Raw genomic sequence first — 24,661 nt, forward strand, 5'->3', positions numbered from 1 at the left:
ATGTCCCAGAAATTCAAGCTCAGAAACACCAAATATGCATTTTGACACATTTAAAACTAAGCCATACTGTTGAAGACGTTGGAATATTTGTTTTAAATGAATTTTGTGTTCTTCTGCATTGTCAGAAAAGCTTGGAATATCATCAAGATATACATAGCAGAATGGTAAACCTCGTAATACTTCATGCATGAACCGCATAAAAGTTTGAGCGGCATTTACGAGACCGAAGCTCAATCTTGTATACTCGAATAAACCCCAAGGGGTTGTGATTGCGGTTTTTGGTATATCTTCTTCGGCAATGCTAATCTGATGGTATGCCTTGAAGATGTCTAGTCTAGAAAAAATAGACTTACCGTGCAATTCTTGTGAAAGGTCTTGAATATGGGGTATCGGGTAAGAATCAAATTCCGTAACACTATTTAGACGACGATAATCACCGACAGGACGTACAGTACCATCTGCCTTGGGCACAATATGTAACGGTGAGCTCCAAGGGCTTTTGGAGGGCCGGATAATCCCTTGTTCCAAAAGGAATTCAAACTCGGTTTTCACCTGTTGTTGAATTTTTGGATTGAGACGTCGAGGCTTCGAAGCCACCGGTGGTCCTCGAGTGATGATATAAGGGTTGAAGACATCTGGGAATTCTTGAAATATAGCACTGTATTCAGAATCTCCAATGGTAGTGACGGAAGGTTGTGTTGTGGGCTTGATCGATCCGAGTACCCGTAATGATGTTTGCGAATCGATGAGTCGTCGGTTTCGCACATCAACGATTAGGTTGAAGTTGCTGAGAAAATTAGCTCCAAGTATTGGTGAAGTGACGTCAGCTACGAGAAATGTCCAGGAAAAAGGTTTCCGGAGACCTAAATCCAGTTTCTTGATCGTGGAACCATAGGCAAGAATCTTGCTGTTGTTAGCGGCGAACAAATGGAAACTTGGATGTAATGCTGACGAATTTTTTTTAGGCGGGATAACAGAAACTTCACTGCCAGAGTCAACAAGGAAACGATCACCCGTAACTCTGTCAATCACGAAGAGCTTGCTGGATTTGTTGCCCGATTCCATCATACCAGCGATGATGGAAGGTCGTCGTTTTTTTTCTGGAATTTACATGGCTGACGGCAGTAGAGGGCTTTCTCACCGAACTTGTTGTGATAGAAGCAGATATCCCGTGCTCGACTTGAACGAGATGTTGAACGCCTAGCTCGTCGCTGTTGGGAGTTACTACGATATCTCCCTCTAGAGAGTCGATTCACCGTTGCCGTTAGCTCTGCCACTTGTTTGGTGAGCGTTTCGATGGCTGATGTCGAATCGGTTCGATCTGGAGTTGACTGCATTTGCGATGATGATGATGGCTGGATTCGACACACATAATTTTGGAGTGTGACTTCAGCCACTTTGTCGGCTAGGATAGCAAGTTGATCTAATGGTTCACTGGAAACCGATAACACTGCTTGAATATTTTGCGGTAAGCGTTGCATCCACAAGGTGCGCAAGAACTCGTCAGTGACTTTGTTGCCGGAGAGTTCTTTCATCTTTCGCAGCAGTTGACTTGGCTTTTGATCACCCAGCTGTAGCTCGTTCAAAAGTTCCTTGACTTTTTGATGTTCCGTCGCGGCGAACTCCTTTATGAGGCGATCCGACAAGGCTTGATAGCGGTTGATTGCCGGAGGATTTAATATCAGATCCGAGACGAAAGACAAGCATTCTCCGTCCAAGGAAGAGACCAAGGCTGCATACTTCGTGTCATCGTTAGTGATTCCGCTGAGTTGAAAAGCACTGTTGCACTGTTGAATCCATAGTTGGACATTGGATTTCCAAAACGGAGGTAATCGAAGTCCAATCCTCGAAACTCTAGCATTTTCTTCCGCCATCGCTCAGCTCCAACGGGAGAGAGAGAAAAAAAGAAGAGAAGACGAGAGAGGAGGAGGAGGTCACACACCAGAAGAGCAGATGATGATGCGTGGGCGAGAGGGGCCTGTTTGAGGGAAGAGTCGAGTCGTCGTAACCACAGACATAATGGAGGCTCGGAAAGAAGAAAATTTCCGAAAATGCATGAGATGAAATCTTCAATGAAGATGGACTTTTCTTGATGGTTAATGTTCCTAAACGTCGCTGGTCACCACTGCGGAGTCACTACACAGAGCCACAGCTTCGGAATAAACATTTATTACGACGACACAAACATGATAATCTGGGGGTGAACTATCTCTGCAGTCCTTAGTAACTACTAGTCCTAATGAACTACCGGTCGGAGGACTGAAGCTAAGGACCGCTTCAACTACTAGTAGTTAAGAGGTACTATGTACTACCAGTCCTTAAGGTCACGTGACGTGAAACAGTAGTTAGAGGGGGAGAAAATTTTTGGTTTCGAGAGTAAAAGATCTCTAACCAATCGGGATGCCGTTTGAAGCCTACAACTACTACTAATTATTTAACAATCGTTTTTCCGCAGTGGAATGTGGCAGCGATTTCATGTTTACAAACAAACATGTTGTAAACAAACTTTTTTTTTCCGAAGGACTCGCCATACATTTTTTTGTCACCCGTGTTTTGCAATTTTTTTTACTCTAATATCGCTGGCTAGTTTAATTATTTTGTAACCGTATGAGGACGTTGCATTTTTCATCTTGGGACTTTTTTTTAGAATAAGATTCAGTATATAATAATAGTCAAAGTATTTTTCTTGTCCGAGCTCATGGACCCCACTTTTGGATGCTTGAAGAAGCGAGTATATGGGACCCCAGCTGCATATATGTGGGTCGCATACTGATGAAATCAAAATTTGAAAAAAAAAATTCTTACAACAAAATGTAAGATTTTAAATTAAGGTTACCGGCACTAGTTGAGCCTATGGCCGTAATGTGCCTTTTCGGGGCAGACTTTCTCTTTTTTTTTTGAGGGGGGGGGGGGCTCTTCTTGAAAGGGTTATTATGCAAAATAATTATAGATTTTTGGGCCCCCTATTCACCTCGGGAGCCGTACTTGAGGCCCCAGCTGAATACTGTTTTTAATATTGAGTGCTACTTTTTTTTAAAAACCAATTTGTTAAATGATTTTTTATTATCCATTTTTATTCCTTTTAAATTCATTGAAACAACGAATTGCAAATTCTTTCTGGAGCAATTAAAATAATAAATTATTGATAATTTATAATTAAAAGAATTAACTGCCTTGCTGCGTATTGTAGTTCTGTATTTTAAACTATGGGTTTCTCCTCAGTATTAAAAAATATTATCAGAACATGATTCTCTATGAATGAGCACTTACCTGTTAATGCAAGTGAATACTTCAATATTTAAAAGATATATACTTCTATATTAAAGATCTTTCATCAATTTATCTGTTTCATATTTAGCTTCCAACAAATAACTTCACCTGATAACTTTCATTTGATCGTATATTTCATTTCAGTTGATTAGAAGATGAATGATTGATTGAAGTTGATTAATAGAAACATGAATGATTGATTGAAGTTGATTAATAGAAACATGAATGATTGATTGAAGTTGATTAATAGAAACATGAATTGAATAACAACTTGCACACATGATTTGTCATACAAAAACATTTTATTTCAAACATATATTCATAGAAAGTTATCATAATCACAATTTATTTGTTGTACTTTTCTTAGAAATCGCATCCTTCAAGAATATAATTTTTTGAGATTCATTAATTTTCATTTGCATCTTCAAATGTTGATTTACCTGAAATTAGAAAGAGGAAGAAAAAAACACCTTTATTATGCTTATCAATCTTTAAATGTACTGTATATTTGATTTCAAATTATAACAGTCCTTATTTGCATAAGTAGAGATAATTCGTGCACAATAGCACTTTGTTGACTCGCCACCATTTTATCACAGTAGGATCCAAAATGCATCAACTGTGTTTTACAAGGGAGGCCTGGCATTGCACACAGATGCACTTGTTCATGTCTAGATGTATTTACCTAGGGCTTCACAAATCTTAGGAGCCAACATTGCAAAAAAGAAAATCATACTGACACCTAAAATTTTCTATGCAGATCACAAAATATTTGGAGTTTATGTCTGCATCTTCCGATATGTGAAGATCATCACCAAGTGCTAAAAAAGTTGAATATAATTTGTTTTTACTTTGGATTATTTCTCCTAAAAATATGCTTGGCTGCCGAGAAATTTGGCCGGCACCTAAAATGTTTTTCAATTTTTCGAGCCATGGTTCTACCCTAAAATTTTGGTCAGACAGATGAAGTGAAAAAACCTATTGGCACGCAGCTAACTTCAAATTTTCACTTTACTTTCAGCTTCGCTCTAAAACACATCCTTAGCAACCTCTTGTGGATCAGGGAACCCTATTTAAATTAACATAGAAATTTTGCAGTGTTGTATGGTCTTACTAGTTAAAAAGTATATTATTATTTGTCGTCAAACATATTGTTTTAATATTTCCATTCACAAAATTTGCTCATCAGTAAATATAACACGTTTTTCAAAGAATTAATATTGCTTTTCAGTTAGCAAAGCTTCTAAAGGTTTTTTTTAATGTCCTCCCTCTCATTTATATAGCCAAGACAGGTTTTTCAACAGTATACATGTTTTTACTTGCACTGGTCAAATTTTGAGTGGTACAGGCAGTGGCCATTAAGAAATCTATCTTAATTTGCTCAATTCAATTATGTCAAAAAGAGTTGTTCTTTCAACAGTATCTGAAAAAATTATGATTATAAAGAAAATTACTCATAGCAAGATATTTCTCGAGAAAATCCAATATGGTATGGACTAAAAACAATGCCACCTTCCCCCCCCCCCTGCTTATTTTGTTTTTGCACACATAAAATGAGTTGCTGAAATTACAATAATTTCAGAGGGAAGTATATTTCTGTTAAGTTTTAGATTGAGAAATATTCAAGTGATTGTACAGTTTACAATTTTTATGAATTTTCTCAACTTAAAATTGAATGTGTATGAAATAGGTTATTTTAATCATGGTGCAACATAAATAAGACACTGAAATACAACATTTCTTAATAAATATGTGAATTTATGTAATACAACCTCTCCGAAACACTGTTATGTCTGCGATCTGATATAACACCAAAATTCTTTGGGTGGGATGGTGGCATTAAATCGGGGGTTCGACTGTATTTGTTCCACTAGGGTTGTTGATACAAATGAAATCAGTGAAAATGATGCGACACAATGTTAAAATTTATGTCATTAAATCATGCATGGAAATATTTTATTTTACATGAAAATAATAATGGAAACTGTTGCTCAAAGTCAAATACAAAGAATTAAAATTACCTTTTGTTTACTCTGGTATAATTGTATGGTAACTTTGAAAACCTTCACATAACTTCGTAGCTGCCTACAGCCAATTTCCTGGGAAACAAAATTTTTCAAGAGTTAGAAAAGTCTCACAAATGTATATACAATATATATATATATCAGCTGTTTACTAACAACATCGTTAAAAAATAAATGCTTGTTAAAAGTTTAAATGTTAAAAGTTTCAGTTCCATAACATCTCAAAATGTTATATTTCAAAGTTCTTAAGTATTCGACATGGAAATTTTTTTTCTGTTGTTACCCATACACACAAAATCAAAAACAATTTTTGGCAAAAAATTCAATTTGAACACACACAGCAAGGCCATAACCCAAATACTGAAGTAGTAATATGTTTCAAAAACTAATCTGCTTCCTTTCATTATAATATATATATACCTCAACACTAAAAACTGTGCGTGAAATTAAAACTTTGTTTTTTAGTCCCATTGTACGAACTTCATTTTTTATATCAACAAAACAATATAATGATTCCTTATTAAATATGCAGAGTGCATATAACAGAGTGCAATTTTTAAAGTAGTAGCATATGATTTTTTTCTGAAAATTTAACTTTCACTAAGTATTACAATATTGTTCATTTGAACAGTTCAAAATATCAAATCTATATTTTAATCCTTTACACTAAATTTAGTGCATGAGTTTTACAAAATTTAATATTTAACATTACTGCCAATTTTTACCATGCTTTATTTCAATTTCACCATTACTCATCACAAAAAAAAAAATTAATTAAAATTTTTGTCATTTAGGTGCTATAATTTATTATCAATGAATTGTATTTGTTATTATTTATTTACGCGTGTGCTCAATTCATTTAGACATAATTTTTCATTAAAAAAAATTAATGTAGCAAAAAACATAGAATGTAAAATTTCAATCTGATATTATCGTAACAGAAGGTTCATCTTTCATTCGCCATGTAAATATTTTCAATACAACCCAAAATATACATGGGCTATTTGATATTTTTCCAGCATTACCAAGTGGGATCCACTGCCCTATTGATTGCGTGACATTATGTCCATTTATATTTTTAAATAACGCATTTACCGAGCAAAAAAATAATTAATAATATTTCTAACACTCTTCTTATATAGTTCGATAGCAATAAAATAATTCTTACCTCAGTAATGAACATGCTAGCACTTCGTCGTGGCTTCGATCGCCGATGTCAACATACACGTATGTATACTACAGCAGGTTTTGGAGGATATAACGATGAATCACTTCAACTTTGATGACACCGAAGATATAATCCAAGTTTTATCTGTCATTATTATCGTAAAAAATTTTTTTAATTCGAAAAAAAGCCATATTTCATCGCTAAATATCACAGCGAGAGCTCGCGGCCAGAGGCAAAATTTCCTCTTTTCCAAGATGGCCGCCGTGAACTACTTTTCTTGCTGCTTTAGGACTGGTGCTAGGCAGTCCTTAGCAGCGGTCCTAAGTAACTACTAAAAAAAAGTCCTTAGCTTAGAGATAGTATCGAAAAGTCGAACTACTGGCCATCTAAGGACAAATCGGGGCTTAACTACTTTTTTTCGGCTAAGGACCGCAGAGATAGTTCACCCCCTGGGTTAATGAAAAAGACAGGCATAGAAATTTTTGAACCTCACGCTTTCGTGTGCAGTGACTCTCTGCTCTGCTGTTTTCCAGACGGTGGTCTCCAGTACCCGGGATCACGTGACACACTCGAGGTCGTTGACCCGACTCTTGGGGGGTCGTCTGCGTGAGACACCACATTTTAAAAATTAAAATTTTAGTTTAAATATACAAATTGAATATTAGTTCTCAATTTATATATATATATACTGGGGGGCAAAGCCCCGTGACGCCTACGGCGTCCAACCCCCCCCCCCCAACTCCTCCAATGGAGCTAACTACTCGTCACAACTTCTTTAATTTTGAAGCTAAATATTCCTCAGGCACTCCAAATGCCAGCGAAATAGTTATTCATTGTCAGTTTCCCATTCTGATTTCGATAAGCAATGCACTACCATCATAAATACAACAGAATACTCGATGCACCGCAATACATACATGATAGGCAATACAGCACAATAAGTAATGCACCACTATATGCAATGCACCACCATATCAGCAATACAGCAAATTAAGTAGCGATTCACTATATACGGTGTATCACAACAAGCAAAGCACCAGTATCGGCAATAAAGAACAATACTCAATCCACCACTATATGCAGTGCACCACAATACAACAAAAAACGCAATGTACCACCATCGGCAATGCAGCAATAAGCAATGCACCAACATCAGCAATACTGCAAAATAAGTAGTGTACCATGATAAAGAATGCACCAACATCAGCAATACTGCAAAATAAGTAGCGTACCATGATAAAGAATGCACTACAATACGCAATACAGCGCAATACGCGATGCATCGCAATAGGCAAAGTACCATAATATGTACCACAATACACCGTAAGCACTGCATTACAATAAGCAATACACCCCAATATGCAATAAGCACTCATTAAAATAAGCAATACAGTATAATATGCAATCCACCACAATACGCAAACGCGATGTATCGCATCAAGCAAAGCAGAATAATACGCAATGCACCTCAATACGCAATAAGAACTGCATTACAATAAGCAATACAGCACGTTATGCACTACAGTACGTAATGCCTAACAGTAAAAATCAACAACCAGCAAAATCCGTAATGCACTGCAATCAGCGAAACATCGCAGTAAGCAATAAACAATACAGCATGCGATGCACTAAAATCAGCATTGTGTTGGCAGTGCACCACAATAAGCAATACAGCACAATAGTAATAACCACTGCATTAGATTAAGCAATACATTACAATAAGTAATGCAGCACAATACACAATGTACCACAATAATCCATAAGCACTGCATTACAGTAAGCAATACAGCACTCAGTGCACTACAACACGTAAAGCATCACAATCAGTAATGTAGTAATGTGTGTAATCAGTAATATTGTACACCACAAATAAGCAATGCAGCATAGTATGCGATGCATCGCAATAAGCAAAGCTCTATAAAAAAGTACTATAGTACGCAATGCACCCACAATACGCTGTGGTGGTCGAGTGGTTATAGTGACGGACTCGCGATGCGGGGATCCGGGTTCGAACCCCACAGTGGTGGTCGGCTGAAGTTGGTTTTCTGTGGTTCCTAACTTCAAGGCGCAAATGCGAGCCGATCTCCCCGTTAAAAAGTCTCGCCACAGAGAGCAACAGTCCTACAAGGATAAATCATTCAATCATAACACTTCACTCATAGTTTGAAAAACTGGTGGCAGATGGCAGCACTACACATAACAAGCATTACAGAGAAACAAAAACTTCACGTCAGGTTTAACTACACGTACACGCACATTCACGCATGTACCGATTCGTTGGGGGTTCCGCGGGGGAGGGGGGTGTGTGGGCGGGGTGCATGTATGGTGTAGCAGTAGTGCCTCCAAAAAATGGCTCGGGGATCCATGATGTTCTTAAGTCAGCCACCTCGTTGGGCAATTTGCCTGTTGTGGCGTTGTATTTGTATTCAAGTAATGAGCAATCATTGTAAACGCGGCATTACAATGAGCAATACAGCACGCGATGCACTACAATGAGCAATACAGCACGCGATGCACTACAATGAGCAATACAGCACGCGATGCACTACAATGAGCAATACAGCACGCGATGCACTACAATGAGCAATACAGCACGCGATGCACTACAATGAGCAATACAGCACGCGATGCACTACAATGAGCAATACAGCACGCGATGCACTACAATATGCAATGCACCGCAATCAGTAATGCACCATTATTTTTGAAGTGCCACAATAAGCAATGCAGCACAATGCGCAATGAGAATCAGGGATTCATACTCGACTCAAAATGAAACCTGTCAATTTCCCCATAAAGAGATCTGTCCAATACCCTGCCCTGGGTACCCGGACCCTGTGTGTTGGGAGCACTGGTGATGTATACATGCCTCTGGGTACATGCACAAAACTTGATCCCTACAGATCAAGCTACAGGTTCCCGATGAGTTCAGGAGTTAAATGAAAACTCGACCCAAAATCGTAACCGACTTCCGTAACACAAAAACGTAACAGATTTCCGTCACTCATTTTCGTAACATAAAATCGTCACTAATTTCGATTGCTTAGAAACAGGCCCTTTTCGAGTTTGTAATTTTATATTATAGAGTAGATGTGTCTATGATGAGCATGTAATTTGAGTCACAATGGTAACATATTCTCAAGAAATCTGAATATTTCTCAACGTCAGTTTTTCGACTTTAGTTGATACATAGCGCTAATAGCGATCAGAACAAAGAAAAAATCATACGAAATAATCTGTGGAATTCACATAATTTTGTTTTCGTTACATTCACTATTATGAATATTTTCTTCATGCAAATTCATTTTAATAGTATTTATTTGAAAAACATTAAAAATATTAAAAAAGATGTATGAATGCTTAAATGGCATCGAATGTATGAAAAGGAAAAGAAACCGATCTTAAGAGATATGTTTGAACACGTGTCTTCGGAAATTAATGCATCCACTGTACAGGCAATGCTTGCAAAGCAGCGGTGCTACACTCCGTAGTGCCCTCTCCCTATAAAGATTATGGAAGTGAAATTAATTCGCATTTGCAAGACCAACAGCAATCAATACTAAACACATTATAATTGCAAGTCGCTGATGTTGTCTTCTTTGAACACTCGTATTCAAATTCATTCAAGGGAGTCTCTCAGCTAAATTTCACCACGAATACCCAGTAGTTACGATTTTAGAGTAATATTTTGATGACACAGTACTATCATGGTATAAACCTATCGTCTTTGCGAAATGGCCTGCTACTTAACTCATTGCTTCAATATTCGCAGTATAGTATTAGTAGCCAATTATACGTTGCTTCATTCCCCGGCAGCTTATCGAAGTCACCGACCAGTTCCCAGCCACTTTACGAAAACGAAACCTTCGAAGATAGGCTATAGCATGTACAGTAGAATAATTATATCTCCGTGGGTAATTGGTTCCAGTAATTTCTCCGAGTACCTGAAACCAAGTACAGAATCTGGCAGCTTTTTGGATTTTAATTGCTGGGTTTATGTAAAGCTGAGTGCTCAGAATTTTTCCTGAGAATAAATCTGACAGTCGGCTGAAGTTGGTTTTTTATGGCTCGAGGAGTGAATGCGAGCAGATCTACCAGTTAAGAATTCTCGCCGCCGAGAGCAACACAGGTCTCTACAACAATTCAATAATTACACTTCACTCATAGGTAGAAAAACTGACGGCAGATGGCAGCACTACGCATAACAAGCTTCACAAAGAAACAGACCTCACGTTGACACTCAAGTTCACAACACATATATACACAGCTTCCGGCATGGCCTAGGTTTTCTTCGACCAACTGCTAAAATCTCTTCCTTGAGAACAGAGCGGCGGGCCATGATCTGGAAGGAAGGAACAGATGATAAAAAGGGTGCCTTTTAATCATTTACCCCCCGCCCCCAATTCTTTCCGTTCTGCCTCCTTGAGTTAAAGAATGGGGAGCACTTCAGAACTGCAAATCTTACGGCAAAGCCTGGTTCAAGATCGCATGCTAATGGCAACCCACGAGCACTAAGGTGCCCAATGTGCACAATTTCATTTTCACGAAGTATTGATTCCTCAATTAATCAATCAACCTGGTCTCAATTCAGTCTTCGCTACTTATAACGACCTCCATCGTTCACTGAAAACGGGTATTATGTTGGATGGTAGTCCTACCAAAAATTTCGAAAATAACAAAATTTAAATTTTTAAGAAAATTCAATATTCGTAGGGAATAAAAAAAAATTTCATTATCTATTTTGTTTTTTGTGTAAGCAGTAGAATGAAAATGCATCGGGTTAGAAAATAATAATGAAACTGAAATTAATTTTACCCTGTAAGTAACATTGACGAGATTTCTCGCCTCCTTGAAAAAGCCTCCTATTTTACTATTGATAGAACTAGTTATTTTATTTAAGTTGATTTTCCAATTACGAACACTTTTCTGTATACCTCGTTACTTTCTACCTGCTGAAAATGGAAAGAAAACCCACTTCGTTGAAAAGATATGACATTTGGAATGGTATTTAGTGATTTCTGCTGAGCCGCTTAAAGATAACAAAAATATGGATCATATGGTGGCTTAAATATAAGTATATTCACTGTCGCCTGTCTTACCGGACTTTAATTTAGCCCACCAGTGTATAAGTGGGGTCACTAAAGAGAAAAATTGGTTTCAGGGCCTTCAGTGGATACGCAATATACCTAGCACAGTGAACTAAAATGCTAAGTACATACAAAGAATGATGCCTAATTTGAGCATGAGGGAGAGATTTGACACTTTTATCAGACCCGCAATCGAATTTATAAAATACGTGCCGCCTTATCGTAGTAAAGGAAGTGTTTACAGTTTCTCAACAGACTACATCAGTGACTCCCAACGTGGGCGTTAACGCCCCCTTGATGGCGGTGGAAAGTTCCAGAGGGGTGGTAGAAGCTACGGGTATAATATAGGATCCTATGGGTTAGATTGCGTTGGGAGAAAAATATTTCTGAAGAAGGGGGGCGATGGAACAAAAAAGGTTGGGAAACTATGCACTAGATCAGTGGTGCTCAACCTTTAGTGTCCATGGCCCCCCTTCAACCATTTCTCATGCCTATGGCCCCCCTCTTGCGAACACGAATAATTTTCTACCACCCCCACCCGTTTTTCCTTTAGAAACAGTTATTCAAAAATTGTCTGAAGTATATAAATATGTTTGAATTTAATTTGATTAATTTTTAATTTATGAAAATAACGAAAGAGCAAAATAAACGTAATAAAATACAGTAAAAAAATAGACTAAATTATTTTCAGTGAATGTAAATTCTGCGCTTGAAGACGACACAATGTCATCAAGTTACTGTAAATACAAATACAACGCCACAACAGGCAAAATGCTCAACGAGGTGGCTGAGAAAAAGATGCCCATAAAAAATATGGACGTCATATATTTCAAGAATACAGCAACCCAGTTAAAAATGCAATTATAAACAATATATACACATGATGAAATACTACACGATGCCCATAAAGAATATTTATGGTTGTCTCATTCTTAGAATGGATAGCTTCTCGATTTACCCCAACATGTTTATCGTATTTTTTTTTTAAACGTGTCAATTGTGTTACAATTTACTACCTCCGGGGGTAAGCTGTTCCATTTATTAACAACCCTATTAGAGAAAAATTCCCTGCGACACCATAACCTTGCATTGTCCCTCACCAATCGATACTGGTGTCCCCTTGTTAAAGCAGTCGATTGGCGGTGTACTAAAAATTCATGATCCATCCTATCCATCCCATTGAAAATTTTGAACACTTCGATCATTCCTCCTCGACACCTGCGTTCATCCAATGTAAACATATTCAAATAATTAAGTCTCTCTTCATAACTCAAGCCCCGTGTGCCAATAAGGACACGCGTAGCTCTTCTCTGCACCCCTTCAACCAATCTATGTCCCTCTGTAGGTATGTCTCCAAAACCTTACAGCATACTCCAGTCCATGCACCGTTCATTTGCCCATTCTGCAATCCTGTTTAAGTTGGTCTGGAGCAACTCCCTATCGCTTTCACTCCCGATTACCCCCATTAGCTTCACATCATCTGCGAATTTGCTAGTAATCCCATCGATACCCTGATCGAGTTTATGGATAAAAAGTGAAAAAAGTATGGGGCCAAGGGTACTTCCTTGAGGAACTCCACTTGTGACGTCTGTCCAACCAGAGAATTCCCCGTTCACCATAACTCGTTGCGACCTATCTCTTAACCACGATTCTATCCAATTCAGCAAATTGCCCCAATTCCAATCTCGTGTAACGCTTCAAGAGTTTACCATGTTGGACCCGATCGAATTCCTTCTAGAAATCAAGGTAAACAACATATACATTTTTGCTCTTACCCAAAGCCTTAGCCACGTGATCATAGAAGCAAAGGAGGTTAGTTACACATGACTTCCCCTTCCTGAACCCATGCTGATTATCCGACAATACATTATTCTCGTCTATCCACTTCATAAACTGCCTTTTGATGATAATTTCCAAAATTTTTGAGATGGAGCTCGTCAAACTCACTGGACGATAATTGGACACCGCTTCTCTACTATCCTTCTTAAATATCGGAACAACATTAGCAAGTTTCCAATCCCTTGGGACGATACCCTCAGCAACACTGTTCCTATATATCTGTGCGACTGGCCCCAACAATTTATTAGCACATTCCATGAGGACCCTGGGATAGATATCTCCTGGTGCTTTGCTTGCACATACATTTCTTAGAAGATTTAGGACCTCCCCATCTTCTACTTGAATATCGTCGAAGGTGTGCAACACCCGTATACCGAATATCATTATCTCCATTAAAAACCGACGCAAAAAAGTCATTGAAAGCACTTACACATGCCTACATTGCTCTCTACCCTAGAGCCTCCTATCGAGAGGGGCCAACCGTCCCCTTACATCCATTATTGATGTATCGAAAAAATGATTTTGGGTCAAAGATAATGTTATCTGCCAACCTAGATTCCTTTTTACTATCCCTTATCACACTCTTCAACACTATTCTTTTATCAGTAAACAATGATAGGTCACCTCGTCCACTTTTATACTCCCTGAATGCTCTTTTCTTTTCAAGATAAAGGTTACGCACGCTATCCGTGAACCATATAGGGTGCGATGTACAAATACGCTTTTTTCGAACAAAGGGTATGACGGAAACAGTTATTTTCCGGATATTATGCTGAGGTGAGCTCGGAAAGAAAAGTCATCACGTCTCCGCCGGGACTCGAACCCAGGCCCTCTTGCATACCGGGCAAGCATGCTACCATCTACACCACTGGAGACACATGAATCTGCCTTCCTAATTTCACGCACTGTGTCGTGAGGCGCTGAAGTAGAGGCATTAGTAGCCTCTCTTAACTTCAGGAAATGGCCCCCGGGTGGGACGGTTTAGAGAGATATAGATGGCTTTTTTCTCAGCCAGAGATATCAAGGAAACAGTTATTTTCCGGATATTATGCTGAGGTGAGCTCGGAAAGAAAAGTCATCACGTCTCCGCCGGGACTCGAACCCAGGCCCTCTTGCATACCGGGCAAGCATGCTACCATCTACACCACTGGAGACACGTGAATCTGCCTTCCTAATTTCACGCACTGTGTCGTGAGGCGCTGAAGTAGAGGCATTAGTAGCCTCTCTTAACTTCAGGAAATGGCCCCCGGGTGGGACGGTTTAGAGAGATATAGATGGCTTTTTTCTCAGCCAGTGATATCAAGGAAACAGTTATTTTCCGGATATTATGCTGAGGTGAGCTCGGAAAGAAAAGTCATCACGTCTCCGCCGGGACTCGAACCCAGGCCCTCTTGCATACCGGGCAAGCATGCTACCATCTACACCACTGGAGACACGTGAATCTGCCTTCCTAATTTCACGCACTGTGTCGTGAGGCGCTGAAGTAGAGGCATTAGTAGCCTCTCTTAACTTCAGGAAATGGCCCCCGGGTGGGACGGTTTAGAGAGATATAGATGGCTTTTTTCTCAGCCAGAGATATCAAGGAAACAGTTATTTTCCGGATATTATGCTGAGGTGAGCTCGGAAAGAAAAGTCATCACGTCTCCGCCGGGACTCGAACCCAGGCCCTCTTGCATACCGGGCAAGCATGCTACCATCTTCAGCGCCTCACGACACAGTGCGTGAAATTAGGAAGGCAGATTCATGTGTCTCCAGTGATGTAGATGGTAGCATGCTTGCCCGGTATGCAAGAGGGCCTGGGTTCGAGTCCCGGCGGAGACGTGATGACTTTTCTTTCCGAGCTCACCTCAGCATAATATCCGGAAAATAACTGTTTCCTTGATATCTCTGGCTGAGAAAAAAGCCATCTATATCTCTCTAAAGGGTATGACGTCGTGCAAAACAGAGGACAGCTTCGTACTAAATTCTTCCCATTGACTTACCACCCCCACTGATTCCAACCGGTCTTTGAAAACTTCCTCTCAAAACATCAAAGTTAGTTCTCCGAAAACAAGGAACCAGTCTTTTGTTATCAACCTTACCAGAGGAAAAGTTACAGTGAAATCTGACGATACGATGATCACTGGAAGAAAACTCTTCCCCCACCGAAACATGCTCAACAAGATCCTCAGAACTAGTAAGAACTAAATCCAAAATAGCAGTACCCCTAGTGGCTTCTGATACATGCTGATACAAAAAATTTTCGAGCACCAACTTAAGAAAGTCTCTAAAAGAGAACCCTTTCACGCTTACACATGTAGGAAAATTCATCATGGATGAAATTTGAATTATTTCAAATTAGTTTATTTTTGTGTAAATGATTATGGTGTCGTTGAGATAATGTCAGTGCTGTAGCTTCCAAAATACGCATTCTTGTAGTGATGAAAATCGCAAAAAGTGGTAGCAAGCAGTTTTATTAATTTTATTCTCTTCATGCGGATAAAAGGAGTAGCCACACAAATTAATCACAATTGAAAAGTTCAACCTTTCACATCGTTTTCTACAATAATACATGTATCAAGGATATAGGTTCATGTTGTAGCCCTACTAGGAACTGAAAAAATGAACTAAAATACGTGTGAAAAATATTTAAATATTTGTTTGAAACATTCATTCCAGAGAAATCATGTACGCAGTCACAGGGCCGGATCAACCATTAAGCAAAATAAGCACGTGCTTAGGGCATCAGTACAAAAGGGGCACCACAAAAAGGTATCATATGGCATTTTTTTTAATGCGCGATTTTTTTTCAACACCCATCATCCGATAGAAGATCCTAAAATTTAAAGAACACTTGACTGTATAGTTGAAGATCATTATCACAAGGATGGCACAAAAGATGAGAAACTAATAAAACTAGACCACATTATTTTGCTGAGTTTTTTGATTTGCTTTTCACAATTTTCATAAAGTACGCCCAGGGCTGTCTCTTAACATTATAACACGCCCACATACAAAGCGATTTTTCTGACAGAGGCACTACAACCTAGCTAAAAATTCCTACCTACCTATTTGCATATTTACTCTTGAAAATCGGAACCAGATCTAATTGCCACTTGGTTGCCAGAAGTTGCTCAGGTGGGTCCACGCAGTAAACCAAGTTCTACAGAATAGGGACATGATTTTTGTGGGTCATTAGTGGATCAACTGTGTAGTTTGATCTATAGAAGTAAAACAAATGCTACCAGGTGTAAATTACGAACTTGAGAATGTACCTAAAAATAAAAAATACCCAATATATATATAACGGTGATTCATCAGAAATAAGATACCTACTGGCAGGGCCGCAACTGGATACTTGGTTAGCCGGAGCAACCACTCATTTAGGCACCCCCCTCCCGTAGTTCTGAAGGATAGGTTGAATGGTTAAATCTGCGCCCCCTTTTTAATGCTCCCGGGGCACCAGACTCGACTGCTCCCCTCCCCCAACTACTTGCGGCCCTGCCTATTGGTAATATTATGGCCATTCTAAGGTTCAATGATTTCTCCTTGGAGTGTTGTTACAGCCTTTATCTCATCAACCGTTCGTCGTAGTGGTAGGGTTCTAATTTTAAAAATTCTACAAATGTGACCAGAAATCACCCTGTACGAGTTTTGAGGATGAAAATACAGTGTGCACAAAATAAAAAATGAAATTTTTATACGATCCCTCCCCCCGCCCTCTAACTTCCAATTAGACAGTTGATGCTCTTTCTCTTCTGAGCCAGGCAAATTGCCCAACGAGGTGGCTGACTTAAGAACATCATGGATCCCCGAGCCATTTTTTGGAGGCCCTACCTACTACTACTACACCACACATGCGCCCCGCCCGCCGCCCCCCCCAACGAATCGGTACATGCGGGAATGTGCGTGTACGTGTAGTGCAACCTGACGTAAAGTTTGTTTCTGTGTAATGCTTGCTATGTGTAGTGCTGCCATCTGCCACTAGTTTTTCTAACTATGAGTGAAGTGTTATGATTGAATGATTTATTGTTGTAGGACTGTTGCTCTCTGTGGCGAGACTTTTTAAAGGGGAGATCGGCTCGCTTGAAGTTGGGAACCACAGAAAACCAACTTCAGCCGACCACCACTGTGGGGTTCGAACCCGGATCCTCGCATCGCGAGTCCGTCACTATAACCACTCGACCACCACAGCGGCCTTTAACAGATTACATGTTTTTAACTGCTTTACACCCTGAGATATTTAAATTCAAAAATCGGAGACAAGTCCGGGCTTAGGAGAATTTCATGGCTAAATGCAAAAAAAAAAAATTGTGGCCCACCTCTAAAATTTTTTATGTAGTTGCTCCCCGACTTACAAACTTTTCGAGTTACGAACATAAATCTTGAAGGGGAAATTTTGTTTTCACGAAAAGAACGAATTCTATCACACTCATTTTTTTTTCGTTATTTCAGGAACGCGTTGATAGTGTTGTATATCCCGCCAAGCCGCCGATATTTGGCAAGATTTTTGGTGAAAAACACACTTCTGCTGGCAGTAACCGCGGAATGAACACGCAATAACAACCGTCCTGAATTTTGTTAAGTTTATAAATTATATAGTAATAAATATTTTATTTAACTGGCATAACCATGATTTTTCTCAACTCCTCCATCACTCACCAACAGGATAATGGTGGCCAAGACGTAGCCTTTTAGGTATGTGAAGAATTTCTTCATCGTTTCTCATTCGTCTCGTGGTTTCACTGGATCGTTTTGCTTTTTCAACATGGCAGAAGCGTCGGCGATAAGGATACCAATTTTTACCGCGTCGGATCCCGCCTTGTGGTTTGAAATGTGCGAAGCTACCTTCGAACTCGCAACACCGAAGCCGATAACGGGTTCAAAAACTATGTACAACCACTGCGTTTCTCACCTGCTACCGGAAATAGCTACAATGGTACGCGATTTCATCATGCAGCGCAGGAAAGTCAGCCTGTATGAAGAACTGAAAGCGGTCATCATCGGACGATGCGGCGAATCGAAAACGCAAGAAATCCGATGTCTCCTCTCCGGGGAACAGCTAGGTGATAGGAAACCGTCCGAACTTCTCCGAATCATGCAGCGTCGTGCGGAAAATCACAACATTGCCGACTCTCTGCTCTTGGAACTGTTCCTACAGCAGCTTCCGCCGAATGTTACTTTCATTCTAGCTGCCATACAGCCACTCACACCACAGAAAGCAGCTGAAGTCGCGGATCGCATCCTGGAGTCAACGCCGATCGAAATTAAGGAAGTTACGAAGCCATCAATCCCTCAAGCTAGTGCAGCTTCCTTGAATTCTGAACTGATGGAGGAAATACAACAACTGCGGAAAGAAGTTGCTGTCTTGAGACGAGCCAAGAGTCATTCTCGTGATCGAAACCAGTCCCGTTTTGGACGGAAAAGTCCCGCGAGTGTTTCTGACGTATGTTGGTATCATCGCAAGTTCCGTTCCAACGCGAGGAACTGTACAAAGCCATGCTCCTATCAGGGAAACGACAACGGCCAGGGGTAGCGGCGACATGCCACTTGCCGGTAAGTTCCCATCGCCTACTCATTCGCGATCGTAAAACGAACATTCGCTTTCTCGTTGATACTGGTAGTGAGTGTTCTCTTATACCGGCAACCAAAACTGATTTCAAATTAGCACCGATTCAAAATTTCAAAGCTGCAAGCGGCACCGGAATTAGGTCTAATGAGAGAAAAACAGGACGTAAAATCTTCGCTCTCATTCCTACAGTCAAGGCCAAATTAAGGAGATGGACCAGAGAAATGTTTCTCTTCTTCTCAGAACACGGTCCATTTCCTTCTTATTTAGCTAGATTCCATCGAAGAACGGACAAATGTAGGTGTGGTGAGGAAGGCACAGTATTACACTACGCCACGTCATGTCCTCTTACAAAAGCTTATCACGTCTCTTCTCCACCTGTCAATGTACATCAGTGGAAATTGCATCTTCTTGGGAACCAAGAATTCCATCGAAAGATCAATGAATTAATTAACTACATAGAAAACAATGAAGACCATATCATCGTTCCTAGACCGAATGGTGCACAAAACCGGAATGAGATGCAAGACTCCTGCTCTGACTCGGACTATGAACCCTAAATAATCATAAACATGAACAATGATGTCCGTTGTGTTGCCATTGTCATCATTTTCACAATAACATTTGAACAATGATGTTTCGTAAGAATTTCCATTGAAATATATCGGACTTCCAGCCAGAACAGACAACAGTGGAGTGGCGTGGATCCCCGGTGGGGTGAATCCCGTGGCTTGAGTCGGGGATACCCGCTGAGCCCGGATACTCGAAAAGTTTTTCCAGCATGTCCCAGCCGCAAGGTAAACTGCTTATATCCCGCAAGGGACAGCGCGGGGGCCATGTTTGGTGTTGGTGGCACCGGAATTAAAGTATATGGCTGCAAATTACTCACCTTAAATTTAGGCCTTAGGAAACCGTTTGTGTTTTCGTTTTTCATTTGTGATGTGTCATGTGCGATCATTGGAGCCGACTTACTTCATTATTTCACCTTATTACCCGATCTTAGAAGTAGAAAATTAGTTGATTTAAATACCAAAATGGAAGTTTCGGGACATTTAAATAACGCGGATCTTCACTCTGTTAAAGTGGTATGGGAAGATAGCATCTATCACAAATTACTACTTGAATTTCCCGATATCACGAAGCCACCGGGTCCCGACTAGCCCATTAAGCACAATACTATGCATTACATTGAAACTTCTGGTGCACCAGTCTCTGCTAAAGCTCGCAGGCTGGATCCAGCTAAAATGAAACTGGCCAAATCAGCTTTTCAAGAAATGCTCAATCTCGGTCATATTCAACCTTCCAAGAGCAGTTTCTCTTCTCCTCTACACATGGTCCCGAAGAAAAATTCTTTGGATTGGCGACCAGTAGGAGACTACAGAGCCCTAAATGCTCGTACCATCAAGGATAAATACAGCGTCCCGAACATTCAAGACTTCACTGCGGAACTTCACGGGAAAAATATTTTTTCTTACGTGGATTTAGTTTCCGCACATCACCAAATTCCAATTTTTCCCGCCCACATACACAAAACGGCCATCACAACACCATTTGGTCTCTTCGAGTACACACGAATGCCTTTTGGTCTGTGCAATGCGGCATCTACTTTCCAACGTTTTATCGATGAAGTGTTGCGCGATCTTCCATTCGCATATGTTTTTGTTGATGACATTCTCATTGCATCGTCATCTCCTGAGGAGCACCTTCATCATCTAAAAGCACTCTTCCAGCGACTCAACGACTATGGTCTCTCGCTGAAACCTTCCAAGTGTGTGTTTGGACTTTCCACAGTTGACTTTCTTGGAGTACAGGTTTCGCCGACTAGCATCAAGCCTATTCCTGATCGAGTGGAAACCATCGCAAAATATCCTGCGCCATCCACTCTCACACAACTCAGAAAATTCTTGGGACTTTTCAACTTCTACCGTCGCTTCATTCCGAAGGTTGCTCATATCTTGGCACCTTTAGTGAAATTGTTAGAAGGCCGACGAAACTGCAAAAAGCCCCAACGCAAAATGTGTGAAGAACCTCTTCCGTGGGATGAGACATGCCAGGATGCATTCGACAAAGCGAAATCTGCATTGGCTGAAGCAACTCTACTTCACCATCCAAATCCAGATGCCCCAATCAGTTTGTGGACTGATGCGTCTGACGTTGCCATCGGTGGATCTCTCATGCAATATCATGACAATCGATGGAATCCCATTGCATTTTTGTCGATGAAGCTGACAACAAGTCAGAAAAAGTGGTCAACCTACGATCGAGAGTTGTTAGCCATCTACACATGTGTCCGTCGATTCAGGCACATGCTTGGAGGACGAGAGTTCACCATATATACAAATCAAAAGCCTCTCATTTTTGCATTTCAGCAGAAACCTGATAAATGTTCTCCTAAACAGCTCAGGCATTTGGACTTCATCTCGTAATTCTCTACGGACATTCAGCATATCCAGGGAAAAGACAACATTGTCGCAGATGCTCTCTCTAGGATCGAGATCGACGCTCTATCTAAACTACCACCATTGAACTACTAGGAACTTTCTGACGCTCAAACCCAAGACGAGGAATTGCAAAAGATTTCGGCATCAACCGATTCATCTTTGCAAATCGTAAAACAATATTTTCCTATCGAGAATGTTCATTTATATTGCGATGTGTCGCAGACCAGTCCTCGACCATTTGTACCGCAATGTCTTCGAACAGCAGTATTTCATCACCTACATGATTTGTCACATCCAGGAGCCTTGGCAACTGCGCAACTTATTTCTTCAAGATTTGTTTGGCCTGGCATGAAAAGATCTATAAAAGAAGTCGTCAGAAGCTGCGTAAAATGCCAGAAATGCAAAATTTTCCGCCATACGAAATCTCCTCAGGGAACATTCGCTATGCCAGACACTCGCTTTGCCCACATCCATATCGACTTCATTGAACCTCTGCCACCATCCGAAGGGTACCAATACTGTATGACCATGATCGATCGTTTTACCAGATGGACAGAATGTATACCAACGCGAGACGTGACAGCTGAAACTACAGCTAAAGCTCTCATTCATGGATGGGTGTCAAGATTCGGAACTCCTGTTACCATCACAACCGATCAAGGACGAAACTTTGAGTCCACACTTTTTCGTGAGTTGAACACAATCCTCGGCACTCACAGAATACATACAACTGCATACCATCCTCAATCAAATGGTATGATCGAAAGATTTCATCGTACTCTGAAAAGTGCCTTCGAAACCCACAACAACACTCGATGGACAGAATCACTACCAATAGTTCTGCTAGGATTGCGAGTTGCTTACAAAAACGACATTCAAGCCACAAGCACCGAGCTTGTTTACGGTACAACACTTCGTCTTCCAGCTGACCTACTTTCTCCCGAGGCATATAGGGAAACAGCTGACTCAAACTACGTTTCGCGTTTGCGTGAGATTATGCATAAGCTATCACCTCTCCCTTCCTCTGGTCGCAACACAAGAAGTGTGTACATTCACAAGGATTTATCGTCATGTTCGCATGTCTTTCTTCGCGAGGACAACATCCGTCCTCCCAGGACAACAACGCCTCCCTACTCAGGACCGTATGAGGTAATGGAACGCGAAGTTCGTTACCAGAAAAAGTTCGTTATCAAGATAAGTGATAAACCTGTGACAGTATCAATCGACAGAGTGAAACCCGCTTACGTTATTAACGAGAATATTTTACCACCGACTCTACCTAGTCCCTCAATGGTTGTTCCCAAAACAACTGACACCAATATTGTAAAACCCAAAAACACCGTGACAAGATCAAGAAGAAAAGTTCATTTTCCTGAAAGACTCACTTACTACTACTAAGATTTAGTGAATATGTTTTGTATGCTTTCAATTTTTCAACTCATTCATTATATCTATTTTTTGCATTCAGTATACATATTTTTGCATTCGCTAATCATATCTGTATTCATATATTTATTTTCTCTGCTAATTCAGGCATTTTGCATTTATTATTGATTTGCAAATTCATTCTCAAATGCTACGAATATCATTATGTATAGCATTTCATGCACAGATTTTGTTTATACCGCATATCTCATACATTACTTGCGCTGTATCATATACAGTAAAACCTCGTTAAGTCGTCACTCCGGTCGGTTAAGTCGTCATGTTTCTTCAGACCCTTCCAGCTCTCATAGACCACAATGTTATTAAACCCTCATTTACTCGTCGCTGATTTCGCTTAAGTCGTCACTATGAAAAAGTTTGAGAAAGAAGAACAGGCTATTTTTATGGCTCCCATTAAAAAAACAGCTTGTTAACAGCATTGCCATATGATTAAAAGTCGCCATAAAATCCTATTTACCCAAACGGGAAACGGTTTAAGTAACGAAAATTACACTGGGGGAAGTTCATTTGCCGATTAAGGTTTTTGGAACGATGAGGACTGTTCAAGCTAGATCTCATTTCTGCCTGGGCTCCATTGGAGAAACTGGACAAACCGCGAGACACCCAAGCTCTGTCGCAAGAAGCAACGTAAGCACTTCGCCCCCCCCCCAGGGCATCTCCGGCAAAACCAAAATTTATTGATATGTCAAAGATTACATATAGTGCAAGGAAATCAAAAATTATGTAAATCGAAGAATCAAATTAATCCAGTCAAAGTGCAACGCGCGGGCACGGATAATAATCGACGCGGTAATAATCATAGAAAGCATGGACTCTACTAATTTAGGGCTTGAAATTTAAACAAAATATCTTTGTTGAAAAAAATTAGACATTCTTTCCCAAGTTGAGGTCTTCTGTTCATTTTTCCCTGCCCAGGGCCCCTCCACCAAGTCAAAAGTGTTCGAGATTACTTTGTAGTCGAATCATGAACTGCTGATGAAGAATTAAAACACTAAAGTTTTAAATTTGATGTATATGTAAAATTAATGTGCAATAGAGAGTTCTGTTATGAAGAAAAGCTACTTATTCAAACAGTTGCTCTATTAGTCTATAAATTAAAAATTACTAGTATAAATCAAAGTGTCCAGTACATTTCACCACAATAATTTAAGTAATAATAGATAAAAAAAATTGCTATTATTTTTTCTTTCGCGATCTATAAATTTTATTAATATTGCTATTTTGATTCATACTTTAATAAATGTCATATTACTTTAAATTTATATGATTTTCATAACATTGCACATTAAAACTGATGGAACTCCGCTTAAGCCGTAATAGTTTTTCGATAACTTGAGGTGACGACTTATCGAGGTTTTACTGTATATTGTTTTTATATAATGTTTCTCTTATCGCGACTAAGTCGCTGGGGGGGATACTCTGTTGTATATCCCGCCAAGCCGCCGATGTTTGGCAAGATTTGATCTCGCTTGGCGAAAAACACACTTCCGCTGGCAGTAACCGCGGAATGAACACGCAGTAACAGCCGTCCTGAATTTTGTTAAGTTTATAAATTATATAGTAGTAAATATTTTATTTAACTGGCATAACCATGATTTTTCTCAACTCCTCCATCACTCACCAACACGATAATGGTCTGGATCGTATTCAAACACGATCCATTGAGAGAGAATGACATTTAAATTAATTTTACAAAATTCATAAATTATTAATAATAATTAGCACGTGGTCCACCTGAAGACACTTGATCGTGGCTCGAACCATATTGAACAGACATAAAGTATTGTCATACTTTTAAAAGCGCTTCATCATCTCTTTATCAAATATACGTTGCAATT

The 24,661-nt window shown here is 39.8% G+C and overlaps 2 protein-coding genes across 2 annotated transcripts; one reads left to right on the forward strand and one right to left on the reverse strand.

Moving 5' to 3' along the window:
• Nucleotides 1-1,064: 1,064 nt before the first annotated feature.
• Nucleotides 1,065-1,874, reverse strand: LOC149081525 (uncharacterized). Its single transcript, XM_089238350.1, has one exon. The coding sequence runs from the start codon at nucleotides 1,872-1,874 to the stop codon at nucleotides 1,065-1,067; it is 810 nt and encodes a 269-aa protein (XP_089094476.1).
• A 16,261-nt stretch (nucleotides 1,875-18,135) lies between these two features.
• LOC149081526 (uncharacterized) lies at nucleotides 18,136-18,903 on the forward strand. Its single transcript, XM_089238351.1, has one exon. The coding sequence runs from the start codon at nucleotides 18,136-18,138 to the stop codon at nucleotides 18,901-18,903; it is 768 nt and encodes a 255-aa protein (XP_089094477.1).
• Nucleotides 18,904-24,661: the final 5,758 nt, after the last annotated feature.

The sequence above is a fragment of the Pholcus phalangioides genome, unplaced genomic scaffold (assembly GCF_987345545.1).
Source record: "Pholcus phalangioides strain wild (caught in Gottingen) unplaced genomic scaffold, Ppha-v1.0 ptg000010l_1, whole genome shotgun sequence".
Taxonomy (NCBI): domain Eukaryota; kingdom Metazoa; phylum Arthropoda; class Arachnida; order Araneae; family Pholcidae; genus Pholcus; species Pholcus phalangioides.